The 18,796-nt window shown below is 42.7% G+C and overlaps 1 protein-coding gene across 2 annotated transcripts in view; it reads right to left on the bottom strand.

The window, feature by feature from the left end:
* Window positions 1-1,331: 1,331 nt before the first annotated feature.
* Window positions 1,332-18,796, bottom strand: part of PRRX1 (paired related homeobox 1) — a 74,047-nt gene continuing 56,582 nt past the window's right edge. The window contains exons 3-5 of one of the 2 annotated variants that reach the window (XM_008696032.2): window positions 14,601-14,782; window positions 10,600-10,671; window positions 4,616-4,702 (exon numbers count right to left, since the gene is read on the bottom strand). In XM_008696032.2, coding sequence (XP_008694254.1) covers window positions 10,617-10,671; window positions 14,601-14,782 — 237 coding nt within the window. In that variant the 3' untranslated portion in view covers window positions 4,616-4,702; window positions 10,600-10,616. Of the gene's footprint in view, window positions 4,703-10,599; window positions 10,672-14,600; window positions 14,783-18,796 lie in introns of both variants that reach the window. The other variant, XM_008696025.2, reaches the window with a different exon arrangement.

Here is an 18,796-nt window from a genome sequence, read left to right as displayed (position 1 = left end):
TCTTGCACCTCAAGGTATCACCTCCTTAGAGATGAATCCCAAAATTCTATATCCATCCTTGACCTTGGTCTCAAGCCAAACTTTCATATCTTATCTTACATTTCGGTTTTCAAATTCAGTTAACACACCTAAAACTACAATTACTGCCTTTTGTCCCTGGGTCTGCACGGTTTCTGTTGATTTTTGTCAGTTTTGTCTGTGATTCGTTCTCCTAGTTTCCAGGTTTCAAACCAGTATTATCTTAGACGCTATTCTCTTACTCCTGTCTTGTTGATTCTTTCCTTGCAAGATATTTCCTATTCAACCTTTGCTTTTTGTCCCCTTTGTAACTGTTCTTCTGCTTCTAGTTCTTGTTCTGCTCTGGTTTATCTTCATTCTTTACTACAATAATGCTATAAAGTAGTATTTTTGCATGACCTCTTTTTTTTTTTCCTGTTTAATAACTTTCAATGGATTTCTATGGCCTGAGCAAAATTCCAAACTCCTTTGTCCTGACACACCATACTCTGCAAGATGAAGGCTCAATTTCAATCTCCAGTGTTTTCTTCCACACGGCTTCAAAATAAACCCTCCATCCCGTCTGGGCCCATATTGCCATGGTCCCTGAACACAAATTCCTCCTTCCTGTGTTCCCACCTTTATCCCTCTTATGCCCTCCGACTTGAAAGCAGCACCTCCTCTCCTCCCAGTCCCAGCTGATTAAACAGTCCCAGTTCTTCCGTGAAATCCTCTCCCACTTCAGCTCAGTGTTTCTTTCTTCCTCTTCTGGACTCCTGTCTACTCTATTTGTTTGACACATTCATTCATTGTCTTGAACTGTTGCATACATTGGTTCCTCATAGAGTTCCCTTTTAAATCAGATCTTAATCTGTATGAAAACAGAACCCAACTCTCCCAATTTGGTTTACTATTTCCTCCCCCATTACCACACACTCAGCACTAAACACAATAGGTGCTTACATTTTACTCTGTTACTTCTTTATTCTAAAATAAAAGTCTGTGCTTTATATTTTGTCTGTTTTGTCATACATAGCTGGTATTGTGGATTCTAAAGAAGTGGGTAAAAAATAACTAAATTTTCATAAAAGTTTCACTTTATCCGTTATACCAATAAGTGCCCCCTCTCCCTCCCACCATTGTCTTTGCTTTTGAGGAATTGATCATTTTCATTTTTAGGAAATACCATCACACTTCAATAAAAGATCTATTCATAAATCCCTCTCATCTTCACCCTTTCCTGCACGTACCCTTAGGTCCTAGCAGATCTATTTTTGAAGTTCAAAGAGAAAAGAATCAGTAGACTCAAATATATATAATAAAAGACCGCAGAGTAGTGTCCTTCTTCTTTTTATTGAAAAGGAATCATTTCTATTCTAGCGCAAACAATGTATATTTTACATCATAAAGCAAGATATAATTTACATATTACATTTCTTATGAGATCTTTATGCCCTAAGTGTCATTCCCTTTTTTATTCAATCACCTCTTTTGGTTTGACTTAACCTGCCAAGTATCCTACAAATCAGCATCTTGTTTGGGGAGGGATTGGGGACACAGACAGATAGTTTGCATCTGGGTATAATGATGGCGAGGAACAGGGGGTGTGCCTTGGAACTTTGTTGGCCTGAGGCCCTCTGTTGAGACCTGGCTTGGAAGCCAAAAGTTTACTCCTCTAAATCATATATCAAACTTCTACTTTAAAAAAATCAATAATAAATGGACAATACTGAGTGCTTGTCTCGTGTGTATACTTCTTGATCAGGTGTTTAGATAATAAATGTCGGTGGTGTTGATTCGCTAGCGATGAAAATTCCTATGGCTGACCAGCTCTGGCTACCCTCTGATTTTCCCAGACATCGCTTCCCAGGCATTGGTGGTAAAACTGCCCAGTTTCACATAGTGTTTGGGTTTTGGGTTCAGGCTTTTCTGTTCACCACTGAAAACGGATGTCAGGATGAAAGCTTCGAATGACTTTGTTTCACATGATCTTCTACTCCTTTCCTCCCTCTTTGGAAATTCCCCTTTCCTAGCAACATCTAGTCATGTATCACTTCTGTTCTCTGCACTATAACCCAAACTCACTTTTAGCTATTCTCCCCAAAGTCCAAACTCCAAAAATTCACCAATTTCTTGGATCTCACTCATTTCACAAAGAACATTTTCATCTGTTAGACTACACTGTTCCTTTGGATCTTGATAATCCGTAGCGACTAGTGGGACAAAAGAATTAGTCGAGGGACTCCTTAGGAAGCAAGTAATATGTGGTGTTCAGCCAGCCTACATGAAACATCAGTAAGAAATATTCTAATAGTATGCTAAAAGAAGAGGGAATCAGTGGATGAAAGCAAAATGCAAGAAGATGGGCTTTCTTCTTGTTATTAAAAGTAGTACAGATTCAACATTTAAAATACATTTTCAGATTGGTGGCTGTTTGGCTGAAAAAATACCACCATTAGCTCAACTTGATAGGCCGAGGGGGGAACAAATGTGTGCTGAAAGTGCATCTTAAACTCAACAGTCCATGCCTGTCACTCAGAGTTGGCATATTTGGCCAAAACCAATCTAAAGCTTTTTAATTACTGATAACCGAAGTTATTAGAACCAACCTGGTCAGGATAAAAATATGTCAAAAATATGTCTGTTCTGTGTATCTTAAATTATTCTTTGGTCAAGTGATGTGATTTTTGAGAGGTCTGTAAATATAAACCTATTTCTCATTTCCAAATACAAGGCTATAAGTATTTACAGCAAGGTAGCATTTCCTTGCTAGAAAACAAGGCTTCCAGGTACCGTATCCTTCCATTAACATTGTATACTTTTATAGTCCCTTTCCTCCCATGGCTACAAAGTGCTGCACAAACAGAGAATACAGGAAAGAATGAAGGAGCAAATGAATAGAGCCTCACAACACCCCTGTGAGGTAGGTAAGTATTGTTAAACCCATTTTACAAAAAGGTAAACTGAGGCACAGCATGGTGGTGTGGTTTGGTCTAGTCCACCTGACAAGTTACAAAAGCACAGCTGGAGACAAAAAGAAAGAAACAAAGACAGGTCAGTCCTGGCTCACAGCCCTAGGCACTAAACTTTATTTCAAAGTATTAGTAAAAGAATAGCCCACAGTTGCCTTTTAAATTTTTCGAATTTAGACAAGACTTTAAGGATTCCATTTAAACACGTGTCTTTCAGATTCCTGTTGAGCGGAGAAGGGGCAGATGATGACATGGCTTTCCCTCCTCTAAGCGTAATTCCCAAGGTGTATCAGGATACATTACCATTCCACCAGAGCTCAGGCTCCAAACCCAAGAACATTTTTATAGCCTCAAATAGGGTCTAATTTATTTAAAGCCTTAATGTGAAAATGAGACCTGTTCTCAAACAGATGCCCTATTAATTGCTCTGTGGCCTTAATGAGAATTTTGTGTCAAGAAAGAAAGGAAACAAGGTCCCTAAAAACCCCTCATCACTGTAGAGATTAAGGACAGTGGTGAGGGTGTGAAATTTGCTTTTGGTAGTGTTTGAGAAACTGCAAACTCAAGCTTGCAAGAATATTTTATATATATATATATAAAATATATAAATATATACAGTATATATATAAGTGTGCATCTGACTATCCTTAAGGCACTAAAGAGATGTAGGCCATGCCTGTCACAACTCAGTCTTTGTTTTCCTAAAGAAATTTCTCTCCCTCTCTCGAGTGTCAAGCCTGTGACAGCAAATTATTGAGAAACAACAAATATCTTTAATTTAAGAGAGCTGATTGCCTGGATGGGGGTGAGGGGTGGTGGTGATGGTGATATTATCATCTACAGCTTAGAGCTTAAATCTATAGCTTATATGAAGAGCTTAGATCTACAGCTTAGAGCTCTGAATCAGCCAGACACAACCAATCACATTGGATCAAACAAGCCAGTGACCAGATGTCTATACTTGCTTTTTTAACAGTAGCTGATGGAAAAGCCTTACCATGACCAACAGACCTGGAGACAATGAGACAGGAAATCGTGTCTGGCACAGATTCTTCAGAAAGACTTTGGCTTTTCAGAAGTTCCTAGAGCTTCTATACAGAGAACTGGGACGAAGGATAGGGCAAGGCACTGAGGTTCAAACAGGTCACTGAGGAGACGCTAGACAATGATTCTGAATATAGATACGGTTTCTTTGGCTGCTGTAGGTTTTTTTTGTTTTGTTTTGTTTTGTTTTGTTTTGTTTTGTTTTGTTTTGTTTTAACCCATAGATCATGGGGGTGGGTGGGCTGAACCTAACTGAAGAAGCTTGGAGTATATTAAAGCAAAGCGCATGAGTAGAAGGAAAAACAAAATTAACACACGCAGAAACCAGTGGTGGTGGTATCCCAGAGGGAGGAGAAACATTGGTTAACTAATTTTCATTTTGCTCCTCTCCTGCTTTTCTCTGCCATGGTCCCAATATTTTAGTTCAGGTTTTTTTTTGTATGTTTGTTTTTATTTATTTATTTTTTCCAGCGGATGAAGAATGACAGAGCAGGATAGGTGTCTTATGGTTTTTGATTTCTTCTTAGGCCTGTTTAATTATTTTTTTTCCTCAGTTGACTGTTGGCACCTGGTTCCTCTGTAAACTATATTCCTTGGCCTTCAGTCTCAGGTTGGCAATGCTGTTGGCCATGTTGATGCCCTGTGCAGGGCTATTGTTGGCACATGTGGCAGAGTAAGTAGCCATGGCGCTGTAGGGACAAAGGAGAGAGCGGGGAGAATAACAGGCATTAGTTTCACGAAGCTGCAAGTCTGTGCCCCAGATGGATGCAAGTCTCAGCACGGGGCAGGTGGGGCCGGGTGGGCTGGATGGATGACCTCTGAGGTCCCTTTCAGCCCCAGATTTCCATGGGTCTAAGGCACTTGGGAAAGGATGGCAGTGTTCGGAAGGGCAAGGGAAAGCAGAGGAGAGTGGAAGAGGGCGGGGAGAGGTATTCGCCGTGTTGGCCACGGTGAGTAATGATTTATTTCTGGGGTGAGAGGAGAAAGCTGCTTATGTTGAATAGCACGATGTTTCATCGGCCGACCAACTGAAACAGTATTCAATCTCTCTTCCTGCCTCCATCACCAGCCTGTGGGAGCAGCGAGCAAGAAAAGCAGGCATTTGAAAAGGAAAGGGCATTTTGCCCTCTGCACTCTAAGTAGTTGACTTGAAGTCTGACATATTTTGGGTCATCAATGGAGACCATGCTAAATAGTGTACTTGAGACCCGTTGAGCAACCCGTTCCTGATTCAATGGCTGGTAGCACTAAGTATTGCTAAATCCAGAGCTTCCTATCCCAACTGGCCTTGATTTTATTGTAGCTTCTTCTCAAACGGACTTGAGGAGCTCAGGATGCCTCTTGGGTCAGTTATTTGGGAAATGTTTAAATCCCCTTGATAAACAAGCAAGGACTCCAGCCAGTTTCAGGATTGCTGTCCTCAGAGATAACTGGTTTTTTTTGTCCTTATTCCTGAGAAAATCCTGAAGTTGTTTTTCATTGTCAGAGATGGTAATTAAGACCTAGAAATGCAGCTGGACAGAAATGTGCATTTGGTGGTTTTCTGTTAATCGAATCCATGAATTTCTTTTAAAGGAAAAAGTAAGGGTCTCTTAGACTTGGAGGCAAATTATTCATTACTGTCTACTAAACAGTTAAAAGGGAACTCATTTTAATTAAATGAAAATGTTTCTAGTTGTTTCTAAGATTAGCAAAATCCCTTTCAACTGAAGCCTGAAATGAGACAGACGTATAAACGGAATGACATGCGCTCCGCTGTCGCCTGCATTCCAGTGCAATTTTACCAGCCACACAGGAATTTGTGGTTCTGGGGATCCAGTGACAGACCAGAATGAGAGAAAACTAAAGCTACTCTACAAATAGAGACACTGTGTCATGAATCCTTATTTTGGAGGCCATATAGTCGAAACTTATAGTCAAGACTCACAATAGCCTATTTCAGCTCACTTACTAGCAATTAACCCAGGAAAATTAGGTTAATGAAATATAATTAGTCCCAGATCACTAGGTCTCTCCAGAAACACACATCCTTAATTTGAAATACTTATAGCACTGGGGTGTGTGTGTGTGTGTGTGTCTTAAGGCAGAAGGAGGAAGACTCAGTAGGGTTCCAAAAGAATCCTACATTCTTCCACTTCGTTTTTACCTGCTTCAGTCTTACCCATTTCTGGGCAGATGTTCTTAACCGTCTACACAAAGCTAGTTCTCCTAGAGCATCCTGTAATTTCCCTTTTAGCACTTATTTCAATTCCTCAACTCTAAGCCCATAGATGAGACACCACATCTGACCTCGTTCGCCACTATATCCCCAGGTAGAGCAAACATCGTGTCTGGCACGTATCTGACACTCAAGAAAGTATTTAACGAATAGATAACTGAGAAATATCTAGTATGATTAAACGGATTCCTGCTCAATGTCAATGATCTCTGTCATCCTGCTGTGAATGATTTTTTTCAAAATGTTTTACCAGGAGCACCTGGGTGGCTCAGTCAGTTAAGCCTCTGCCTTTGGCTCAGGTCATGATCTCAGGGTCCTGGGATTGAGCCCCATGTCTGGGTCCCTGCTCAGCGGGGAGTCTGCTTCTCTGTCTCCCTCTGTTCCTCCCCCCCATTTGAGCTCTCCCTCTTTCTCAATCACTCTTTCTCTCAAATAAATAAATAAAATCTTTAAAAAATGTTTTACCAATATGCTTTTATCATTAGGAAGTAGTCCTTCCTATTAATTTTGCTCTCTTAATAGAATGAGCAAAATCGAAGGGACGGGACAGAAGCAGGAGCTGATGACTACATATTCTTGATCCAGCAAAAATACCTTTTAATAGTAAAAAATGAGCAAATATAAGTACAGGTTAGAATTATACAACAGACTATCACTTTTACCTCTGTCTACCAAAAGGGCAGAAAAAGAGTCCCCGGTTGATACACGTTTCAATTAGGAGTGAGATAAATGATCAGAAACAACTTGTTAAAATGAGACAAGTTTTGTTTGTTTGTTTTGTTTTGTTTTTAGTAATATACCAACAATTTTCATTTATTTACCAAACCCATGTACATATCCTCATTTAATTTCTATATGAATTACTTGCTTCCATTCAAGACACTACCAGAAATATATGCAAACCCGTAAATCCTACACTCAAGAAATTGCTAGGATATAATGAAGCCTAAGGTTTCAATGAAATCAAAGATGTAAGCAGTTGAGAAAAGAGACAATCGGGTTTGGGAAATAGTCCTAAGTTATGGATCATGAAATGAACCAAATCAGCCTTTCTCGACCAGGTTTCTGTAAGAGAATTAAATCCTGAAGATGGTACATAGTACCATTTAAAGTACACAAAAGAGGAGCTGAAGTGGTGAGATATCTGTGTTATTTGTTAAACAGTGAGAATAAAATTGAATGGCTTCTGGAAACAGAAGGCTAAAACTTTATGAGAAAGCATAAAGAAAAAAATTCTCTGACGGTAAATTGTGGATTGTCATGGAGTATTGCTCTTTCAAGTATTTGACCTAATTTTCTAAGGGGTCTGTTTTCCAGCCTTTGAGGCACTAGGCAAGCAAAATCCTATTTAATAGAGATTTGTAGTCCATTTTCTATAGTAGACAAAGGGGACCGGAAACTTGGGGGATTATTTTTGTTTACTGAAGACGTTATTACTGTTTTCTAGAAATGTCTACTATAGCTGTGACTTCAGCATTACCTATTTTACAGCCACTTTTGCTATGGTTGCTTCATAATTTACTAACTTCGTCTGATATCTAGTCTGAAGACTTTATATGGTAACACAACTCTTGGAAATACTGAGATTCTCTCTCTAATGCAGGCCAGAAAATAATCCATTTTCCAACTCAAAACCAAATCAATGCAAATTAGAGTTATACATTGCACAGGAAATCGGATTTTCACTAGGACATTTTCCCTTCAATGGAAGCCTGAGTTTCTAGAGTCGAGAAAGTACCCTTGTCCAATGGTACCGTGGTGCCGTTACAAGGACACCACTGCATTAGCGACACTGTGACAATGCCTTGTAGGCAGCCCTCAAGTTAGTGGGACATGAAGATTAAAAAAGCAGCTGATATTAATGAATGAGCTTTGCAATTCCCTAGGAGCTTAATAAATGATAACATTTGCCCTTGAGAAACGTTTAGGAAACTTATAAACCTTCGAAAATGAATCCAACTTACCCCAGCACATTGTGTAACTCTAAGAAATAGGATAAAAGAACAGAGCCAGTCTTACTCCATAGCCTCTTAACCAGTGTTTAGAATATATAACCCTGCAAGTAGAGACCACACTGATATTTTGTGCACGTACTAAAGAATTACAAGTCTGTGCTCCCTCCGGTAGTTTGACATGGGTCTAGTTTCTCCACTTGCACTAAAAGAGCCATGGAGGCATGCAGTGGGCAGTCCGTTGACATACCAGTGACAAGCAAGACTTGCGACAGGTCAGAGAAGACAGAACTAATGAGTGGGTACTCCAGAGCGGCTTAGTCATGCTTTAAAAACAGCATGAAAAGTAAGTTGGAGAGGACCCACTTCCCAGAGTGACAACAGATGCAAGAGAGCCCTGACTGGCTGCCAGTGTGAAAGATTGTTCGTGACCACCTGTTTTCAATGCCGCCAAAACTTAGGAAGGTCAATGTTAGGAGAAGAGAGTGAACCGTGAAACGTTTTCTCACAAGATGAAACCAAGGAGGGTTAATTAGCTGTTTTCAACCAATTTTATAGGGCCATTCAAAAATGTAAAATGACCACTCATTCCTACACAGGATCAAGCTTCCCAGGATCAGAAAGTACGAGAGAAACGAAGTGATTTGAATCGATTAAGCACATGATAACACCAAGGGCCTGCTTATCAACACTAAGAGATCCCGCCCACTGGTCCTACCTTCTAGGGACCACCTGCTCCTCTAACAGGATGCAGACACGAGCCGAGTACAGGGACTGGGTTTATAGGATTTGGCAAAAGCGTCATCTCTCTCGAGTTTTTAAGAATGTCAGTTCTTTGTGTCTGTGACCGAGAAACTACATTGCCAAATAAAGTGCATTGAGGAATCGGAGATGAAAAAGAAATGCTTGTGTCCCATCTGTTGACTCAGCAGCTCTGCGCCGGGACTTGTACAGAGCCGACACATTTAAGTAAGCTTGAAATTTTTCCATCTCCTTATTTGGAGATTCCTAACAGATGGAGCTCAGCCACAGACAGCAGAATGCTAACCACGGCAGGGTTCGAGTTCCATTTGCACGGGGGACAAATCATTTTTGATCATTTCAACCTACCCCGAAAGCTTGTCAGGAGGAGGAACATGTTCAGATGACTGCCAAACACCAAGGAAGCATGGAAAATTCTATATACGGAATGATTCTAAAGCCAGGAAACTTACGGGCACCTGCCCCTCTGCTTTTGAATCCCCCGTGGTGTATGCCCCACAAATCACCAAACAATTGAGGAGCTCTGGGGGAAAAATAATGCCCGCCTCAGTTTTCAACTCTAACTTTGTTTTCTCTTTGGCCCTGTTGGACAAATGATGACAAGCTGTTGAAAATTTCCCCCCAAAGACAAATCTGTCAGCCCGAGAAGTCTGTGTGTCATCCTGAGATCCTAAGGTTTCACCAGCTTGGGATTTTTCCAAAGGCTGTAGAGCATGAGGCTTTTGTGACTCTGTCTGTGATGTATGGAGGTTGGAGACCATCTTTCTGGCTTGTGCTTTTGTCAGTGCGAGAACAGAGGTATACCTGCTTCATCTAAGACAACTCCACACCAGCTTTCCTACGGAAATTTACTTTTAAAGAGAGACCCCATAAATCCTTTTGGAAGTGATCTTTTGTGATTTAAATAAGCTTTTCTAACTTCTGTTTCTGAAATTCAGAAGTTGATTTTTTAAATGCATATTTAGCTCTTAAAGTAGACCCAACTTGGACCACGTTTCCCACGTTAAGCCTTCAGTTTGCACTGCAGTTTCAGGGATCCTTCTGCCATATTCGACTTTTCTTTCTAGAAAGGTTTTTATACATGGAGCCTTGCATCTTTCTCTTGTCTAAGGACTTTTGTATCTCTTTTTTGCAATGCACATCGACTACCTGGAATCAAACGCCCCTGTGAGATGTGCAGTAGGGAAACGTTGCTAGCTCGACCTTAGATGCAAGACTACGTAAGAGCTTCATAATCCAACTGGTCTGGGGAGCAGCAGGAGCCAAGACAAGAACACAGTTCTTCCGACCCCCGCCCCGTATCCTACGGTCACCTCATACTGAGTGTCAGTAGCCTCAGCATCACAGGGACACAAGTTAGAGATGCAGACCCCAGTCCTGCTGCAGACTTACAGAATGAGTCTGCATTGCAGCCTGATCCTGGGTGAGTCACATGCTCAGTAATCTTGGAGGAACCCTGCTCTAGGCTATCAGACGGGCTACCCGTAACTTTATGGACACACACGCCTGCGGCTCTGGTTTCCCATAGTGCTCCCCACTTGAGGACTGCGCTCGTGGCATTGCTCAACCTGCAAGACCCGCTTTCTTGAACATACTTCATTCCCGCTTAAACCCTGCCCCCAGCAGCCACCCTCTTCCCCCTCTGACAAGTTACCTTTTCAGTGTCTTCCGTTAGAATCCGTTATGAAGCCCCTCGTGTAAACAACATCTTGGGAGGGACGAGGATCTATTTTTGAAAGCGTGAAAGGGAGAAATGAGCCAAATGCGTTCAGCGGATGTCAGGCAGCACCGTGACCACGATCAAATGGGGGAGGAGGAGAAGGAAGGGGGAGGGAGCCGTGGACAGGGACAGCTGGCCACTCTCTCGCCTGTCACTAGTTCTCTTTGAAGCCCAGTCCTCCCTTTGGAATTGGCACTGCAGACCAACACTGCAGATCCAGGCCATTCTCTAGCTCCCATAGGAAAGGATGTCTCTGGGGAGAGGCTTCTTGACTACTTCATCTAGAATAACAGTTAAAAGTCTGAGATTTGGTTGATCGCTGCTCCCCAAGAGGCAAAGCCCCACAAGATTCGTTAGTCTTTTAACGAATCTTTTTATACCTCTGGTGCCGTGTGCACTCTCCTTTGCCTTCGGAAAACTAAGCAGTGGGCGTATGTGCCAAAACAGTTAAAAGTCTGAGATTTGGTTGATCGCTGCTCCCCAAGAGGCAAAGCCCCACAAGATTCGTTAGTCTTTTAAATAATCTTTTATACCTCTGGTGCCGTGTGCACTCTCCTTTGCCTACGGAAAACTAAGCAGTGGGCGTATGTGCCAAAAACAAGCTTCCCTCAACTGGCGATGGGTAGATAACGAAGACACCTGCCAGGACGGTAGTGTCTGTGTGACAGAATGCTTTGCTTCTCCTGATGACTCAGTTGCCTACCTGACGTCATCACCTGTAACATGCTCAAGGGAACGGACGGGGCCATGTCATGCTACAAATAGGGTGAACTGTATGTCCTCGTTACGCATGTTGTTCTGGTGTCATTATTAATAGCACTCCCCTTTCACTCTCAAAAGTGTCCCAGCTTGGATGATAAATTATACAGCCGCCACTCTGGATATAAAAGACACCCAGAAAAAAATGTGTTGGCTCTATCCCATCCCATAATTCTGACCATATGCAAACAATTGCTTTGAGTCTTGGTTTCCTCCTCTCCTCTTCCAGGGGAGAGCTGTGGAAGTCAGCAAGCCGTCCTCTCTGGCAAAACTGTCTGCTCACCGTCCCTGGGCTGCATGACCAAGCCACATCAGTCATCCCAAGGGGATGCTCACACAGCCCAGAAGGTGGCTTTTGGCTGCAGGCACGCTTCACTGATCTGAGATAGACACTGAATCAAAGGGGTATGTTTACACAGTTCCCCGGTCTCACCCTTTTTACTACTTTCAATATAATATAAGGTTTAATTTGATTGAAAATACGGTGATGTGGCCTAATATGCTGGACAGACACATGGATCACGAGCACTGGGTCTTATTCTGCTTGCTGAAGGCTTAAACTTGGGCAAGTGTTCAGTTTCTTCTTTGGAACCAGAGCAAGGACAGAGCTAGCACACAGGAGCGTTCCAAGGATTAACCAAAAGAAATGCCTTTTAATGAATGTCACATGTGAGATAACTAACTTGACATAAATGTACCAACAGAAATAGCCAGTTAATTTTTTATAACACAAAAGGTCTGTCATTTCCTTTGCTTTGTGTCACTTGTTTCTCTTTCATGTTTCCTAAACAAGACATGTTTCCTACCAAGCTTCAAAATGTGAAACCATAATTTTGGTTCTAAACATAGCAGAAAAATCTCCTAGTAACAGAATAGCTTTACCACTTTTCGAAATTAACCAAAATATAAACACTTCAGTCAACATTGGGTCAAAAACATTGATATTGATTAAATTACTGTTTTAAACCAGCATTCTTCTACTTCTACCTGGAGATTAATTTATTCTTCATACAGAATATGAACAATCAGATTCTATGCGATTTTTAACTATTTTTTTTACAAACTCTGTATCTAAGAGAAAAAATTATATAAAAGTATACCACGAAATGAGTAAAAAGCAGTCGCTTATATGATTTTTAAATGAAAACAGCAGAATACAGAATATGTACACTGAGACTACACTATATAAAATACTGAACTCTAATTGCAAAAATAAACAAACTAGGTATGTCAAGATGGTGGAATTATGAATGTTTTTTAAAAATGTATCTAGCGTTTCTACATAATCTTTCAAAATAAAATAGAACATTTCCCGAAAAGGCACAGATCAATTGCATGTTAATTTCAGTTAGATGCCCATAAACAAAATATGTATGATGCAGGCCCTGGGGTCTGACCCTTGGCTGAGGTGTAGGCAATCTGATCCAATATTAATTCAGGAAGGATTTCAGCCCTCCCCACGCAGTGCACTGCCCTCAGACTCTCACTGGTAAGGACTACATGGCAGCCATCGGGGTGGGTTAGAGCTGGTGTGAAACATTCCTAACTGGGACCCAGGCAGGAAAAGGAGCAATACTTTCTGGTCGTGACCAAATTCAAACCAGAGACCTTGAAACATCAAGCTTTGAACCATATCCATTTCCCAAGCCATTTAATGAGTCTGTGAGCTACCAATACTTATCAGAGAAACAAAGCAGTCTTCTACTTATTTAAAATATTAAAGAATATGTGATTTCCAATGGTCTTCAAAATGTATTTTTCCTATGGGAAAAGAGTCTAAATTTTAAATCAGACATACAGAAAGGACGAATCTTTTGAAATCAGTAAGGCTTACTACATCTGAGAGCTGAAGAAATTTCCAATTTCCCATGTATGGGGTCTCTAAGTTCTAAGACCAATGTATTTCAGGCTCATTTCACAATGGGGATTTAAAAAAAAAAATTCCAAATACGTTTATGGCACTTCTTTCAAGGAACTGATTTGGAACAGAAAGACCATGTAGGTGAGGCCTTATGCTTTGATTAAAACCATCAACTTTTAAAAAGTATTTGCATTTCACAAACTTGGCATTTCACATCAGGAGTTCAGCTTTAGCTGGGAAATAATCTCCTATCATTAGTTTAAGACCTCTCCTTAAAGCACTAATTAACCTTCACAATAAAAAGGAAATAAAAGCATCATAAATGAATTTGCGAATACTTCCTCCACTGCAATTGGCCAGAGAGAGCATACAGCCTTGACCCGGTTTCTAAGAGTAGTCAGGTTTATGCTCAATGAAAGGCACTTTGGAGCAATGACGATGCTTTAGGCACTTGGGTCTCAGCTTTCCTTCGGCGTTAACCTGCATTATCTGAACAGCATAATAAATGGAGGTTAAAAGCCTCTCCAAGAAATTGAAATAGTACTCTGTTATTTGCTTCTTGAAAAATTTTCACCTTTTTAATATAAAAGTTTAGTGTAAATTATACATTGTTTTTATATTTTAAAAGCCCCACACAGACCAACGGACCCCCAAAGAACTTCAGATATGGAGATGAGAATTCGCAGTAGGACAGGAAGGTATATTGGATCATAAGACATCCCCACCTGCTAACAAGGGACTGTGGCCATGAGCGTGATCAGAATGGGAGTGGATTTCCCCTCCTTCCCTCTCTGTCTCTGCCTCTCTCTGTCTCTCTCCTTCCTTCCTCCCTTCCTTTTCCATTCCTTCCTTCTCTTCTTTTAATTCAAAATCAGTTTTACCATAAAGTTTGCCTTTGAGCCTACAGTTGGAGCCTTACGAGTTAAATTTCTACTTGACTTTAATGAAACACATCTATCTTAAATTTGGAAATGGAGTCAAGTTTTGTTCCTGAATGGTTGCCAAGAGGGACTCTGGGCATAGCTTAATGATCTTTTCTTTTAGATTCTTCCCCATCTTTGAAACCTTTTCAAGAGTTCCTGAGTCCAAGAGAAGATTGCTGATGGCCTGCCCCTCTCTCTTCTGCCCCAAACCCTGCTCCTGGGGCAACTAGAAATCTCCCGTGAAAATCTGGGGGTGTCAGCAAGTTGAATGTCTCTGAAGAGGTTAACTCAGTAAGAAATGTCAGCCAGCCGCACCAGCAGCTCTGAACGTGACCGACCGCTGAGAATCAACATGTGGAGATGGAGCAAGGGGGGGTGGGCCAGTCATTCACCTGTACGGAGAGGCCGTCCCCCAGGAGAGATAATCGGTGGGTCGTGGAGCAGGACGAGGTACGATGGGCTGCTCCACAGCAGTCATGTCCCCTGAGTAGGATTTGAGGAGGGAAGCGTTTTTATTGGCCAGCATGGCTCTCTCATTCCTGCGGAATTTGGCTCTTCGGTTCTGAAACCACACCTGGAAGAGTGTTGGGAGGAGAGCGGGGCGCAAGGAGGGAGAGGGAAACAAAGAAGAGGTTACACGAATAATGTCCTGGCCGAGGTTCCATATAACGCCTCCCCGAGGAAGAAACAGCACAGGTACCGATTTCTTCCCAGAACACCACAAAGATGCCACAGTCCTTCCCTGGTGGGCCAGGTTACAGACCTAACCTATCACCAGAGAGGGCTATCACCACGGGACCCGGAGGGAGTTGAGACCCACGACCAGATGACGAGGCAGCAAAATGTGGGTTATAATCCCTGTTGTTTTGTAATCAAGGAAAAGAAAAAAACCTCATGAGACTTCTGCCAATGACATTTTTAAAAGTTGTTTTCAGAATTTCCCAAAATATGCAACTATCATCTGCTTTCGAAATACTTATTGGACATTTAAAGAAAATTCTCCATGTCACCAATGGTGCCTGAGGCAAGAATTTACGGAGCAAGTGGTTTATTTGGAAGGTGCGAGGAGCACCAGGGGAAGAGGGAGGAAGTTACAGCAAGAGGCAGCCAGGGACAGCATCCGCTACAGCTCGTAACACATTTGTCAAGAGCTGCTAGGGCTAGAAACTTCTGCAAGCACGCTGCATTACTTCTACTTGTCGTGCCCATTCCGTATATTAGGTTTTCATTTTTCTGTCTCAGAGTTGAGGAAACAGGTTCGATGAGAGTAAGTGATTTGTTGAAATTCACTCGGATAATAAGTGGCTGGGTTTCTGTGCTCGGGGACATGTGGCTCATGACCACACAAGTCTCCAGAGCCCCACGGAATTGTATTCAACCGTTTACTCATTCAGGAAATCTTTATGGGGTCCCTGCTGTGTTCCAGACTCTGTGCTAATTACCGGGATTAAAGAGATGAGACTTATTCTCTGCTCAGAAGCAGCTCACAGTCTGTTAAAAGAAGAGAGGCAAGTAAATTTGAAAAACTGCAAAACAAGGGTTTTAGGTACAATGACAGAAACACAGGACAAGGCATGGGAGAAAGACTTTGTGTGGTGTGGAGTGGGACAGTTGCACAGCTCCTGGGAGCAAGGTTGGTATAAAATACCACGTGGCCGGTACCCCGTGGGGTTGTGCCAGTGGAAGGGCCAGGCAGAAATCAGGAAAGGAGAATCGGCCCTGCCCTCGCTTTCTGGCCTCGCACACGTCCGGCCTTTCTGCTTCTCACTTGTCCTTGGCATTCCTATTACCTTGGTCATTTTAAATGCAAATGGAATCATAACGGTGCCCTGCTTTCTATCATCCACTGGCTCTCCATTGCTCACAGTATAAAATCAAAACTTCTTACCATAGAACAAAGGCTGTTCGGGAATTAGCTCCTGGTCCACCAACCTGGCCACATCCTGCATCACTTGGACCTCACGCACTGGCCCTCCACCATTCCAGCGCCTACCCTGGGCTCGAGACTACCAGATGCATTGTTATTTCCCACTTCTGTATATTCACACCAAAGGCTCCCTCTGCCTGTGACAGTCTCCCCCTCTTCATCCAGGCATCCAAAGACTTCTTTTCAGGATTTAACTTTAATATCACTTTCTTTGTAAAGCGTTGTTGTGGAAAGACCATGACTTTAAAGTCTAATGAAGTTGGATCAAAATACTGGCTCCACTACTTTAAAAATTTATCATTGAATAGTTATTTAATGCCTCTGATCCTTTGTCTCTGAATCACACAGAGACAATAATACTCACAGGGCTGTCATGAGAGTTGGCACAGAATGGGTGCTTAATATATGTGTATTTTCACCTCCTTTCACCGGGCAGATTTGATCATTCCTTCCTCTGGTCTATCACGAATTCTCGTATATTCCTTGAGTGTAGGAATCATCTCACTATGTCATAACAGTATGGCATGTACATCTATCTTCTCTGCCTCCAGTCGACAACACCCTTAAGGAGAGGGCCAGTGTCTTACTCATCCCCAGCAAACCGAAACAGTTCCAAGAGTGTAATAGGTGCTTGACAGATGTTGGGGTGGGGGAAGAAAAAGAAAAAGAAAGAGGGGGAAAAATGAATTTTGCAAACTGATAAGATGTGGCCTCCATCCAAGAGGACTCACAGACTAGTTGGGGAAGTTGGCTCACATACAACTCAGTAATAATAGGTGTCATGTTGTGATAAATGCCATAAAGAAGGCCAGGGTCAGAAGGGAGCGGTGCAGACTCGGGAAGGGTGAACTTCAGGGAGGAGGAATAACGTGGAGAGGGAGAGTTCTGTCCGCTCACATACAAAATGTCCACAGCTCCAAGAGGGACCAGAACACAGTAGGGTGAGAAAGGAGGAGGAGAAAGTAGTTTCAATGTACAAGAAAGCATTTGTTTATTGTTGTAGGGGGGTAAGACTAGCTCACAAACTGCTCTTTCACATTAAAAAAAAAAAATGTCCAGCATTGCCCCATCCAGGTGTCCTTATTTACAATTCAGATCACCAAAAGTGGTGCTTCACGGTGCTGTGGGTTATTGGTCTAAAGTTAGTCATTACACTGCAGCAGGCCAAGCCTGGGGCATAGAAGATATGGGGGTTTTGAAGGGAGAGGAAAGGATTTAAGAGTGGAAATACAGAGCATGTTTGGAGAGCTGTGGTTAGCAGCATGGGGGAAGAGGATGTGGGAAGGCAAACCTCAGGGTTGTGCTTTGATGGTGGAATCGAGACAGCACAACTGAGCCATGTCCCTGCAGATCCGCGGCCACTGTCACCTGAGGCGTGAGGGGTTGCCAAGCAGTGCCGAGAGCCTCACGCTTTCTCCTAACCCACGTGGGGTAGGAGTCTAGGCAATCTTGCCTTTTGTTGTTGACCTCGTTTTTCTCCTGGGGAGAGCCCTTTGGGCGGGGCGGGGGGGTTCACTGCTTCCCTATGGGGAGAACTCCGGCAAGCTTTCTCATCAGGCTGAAGGGACCCCCAGGACCCTCCCCATCAACTCAACAAGTGTCCCTCATAGTGTACCGCACCTTGTGGCACAGACAGCTCTCACCTCAATGCCCTTCGGGTCTAGCTCAAGTCCCTGTCGGTCAAGAGATCTGTCGCTTGCAGAAAGAGATCCCTCAAGCCCAGACTGAGCACAAATATACAAACAATAATTTGCTCAAGAAGACAAGACGGTTTGGCCTAATCCGCCCCCACCCTTATCAAAATGGCAGCCCACCACCAGCTCTACGGAAGACAATGAGGTCTTTACTCTCAGCAGAGAGAGCAAGGCACCCGTGAGGAAGCACTGAGCCAGGAGACTCTCTAGGGCTTAAAAGCAAGACCTTTGTATATCTGCGTTCAAATCCCAGTGGAGCTGCTTGCCGGCTGTGTGACACTGGGCGAAATACTGGAAACTCTCTGTGCCTCAGTTTCCACATCTGCAAGGTGAAGAATACCACCCTGCTCACCGAACTGGCATGACAATGAAACAGATTCGTTCGTATAAAGGACTTAGAACAGCACTGGCATAGAAGGGTTCAAGAAGTGCTAGTTCTTAAGTGATTATCATCATTGCTGCTAGTCCCAGGTTGTATTATTTCGAGACGTCTGGATTGCAGTTGACGTGTCATGGCATTAATGCTAGAAAGAAGTGCTGTTCTCTCACTACACTGTCCTGCATGCCCTGCCGTTGCCCTCCATCACTTCACAGAAACACAAAATCATCCACTTGCACATGCTCTTAACCCAGTTCCTAAATGCAAGGTCTTTGATGTGCTCATTTCCACTCCCACCAGGGTCCGCAATCATGTGTCTTTATAATAAGTCTCCAGCAGGTTTGGATGCTCCCCAAAACGGGGAAGGAAATCTGAGGTGGGGAGCAGAGAATTCATCTCTGTGGCCACCCTAAAGCTCAAACAAAAGCCGGGGTGGGGGCTGCAGAGTCAAACGCTCAGACATCAGTATCTATATCAGAAATCTGCAAGGGCAAGCAGCAATGAGGAGTGAGCCCCACAGTGGGGTGTATTCTGCCCACCTAAGGGCTTAAAGTTGATTTGTAAAAATACTGTGCTGGGGCACCTGGG

This window comes from Ursus maritimus, unplaced genomic scaffold, assembly GCF_017311325.1.
Source record: "Ursus maritimus isolate PB19 unplaced genomic scaffold, ASM1731132v1 scaffold_2, whole genome shotgun sequence".
NCBI classification, from domain to species: domain Eukaryota; kingdom Metazoa; phylum Chordata; class Mammalia; order Carnivora; family Ursidae; genus Ursus; species Ursus maritimus.
The sequence above is the reverse complement of the archived record's forward strand: the minus strand, read 5'-3'. Positions and strand labels throughout refer to the sequence as shown.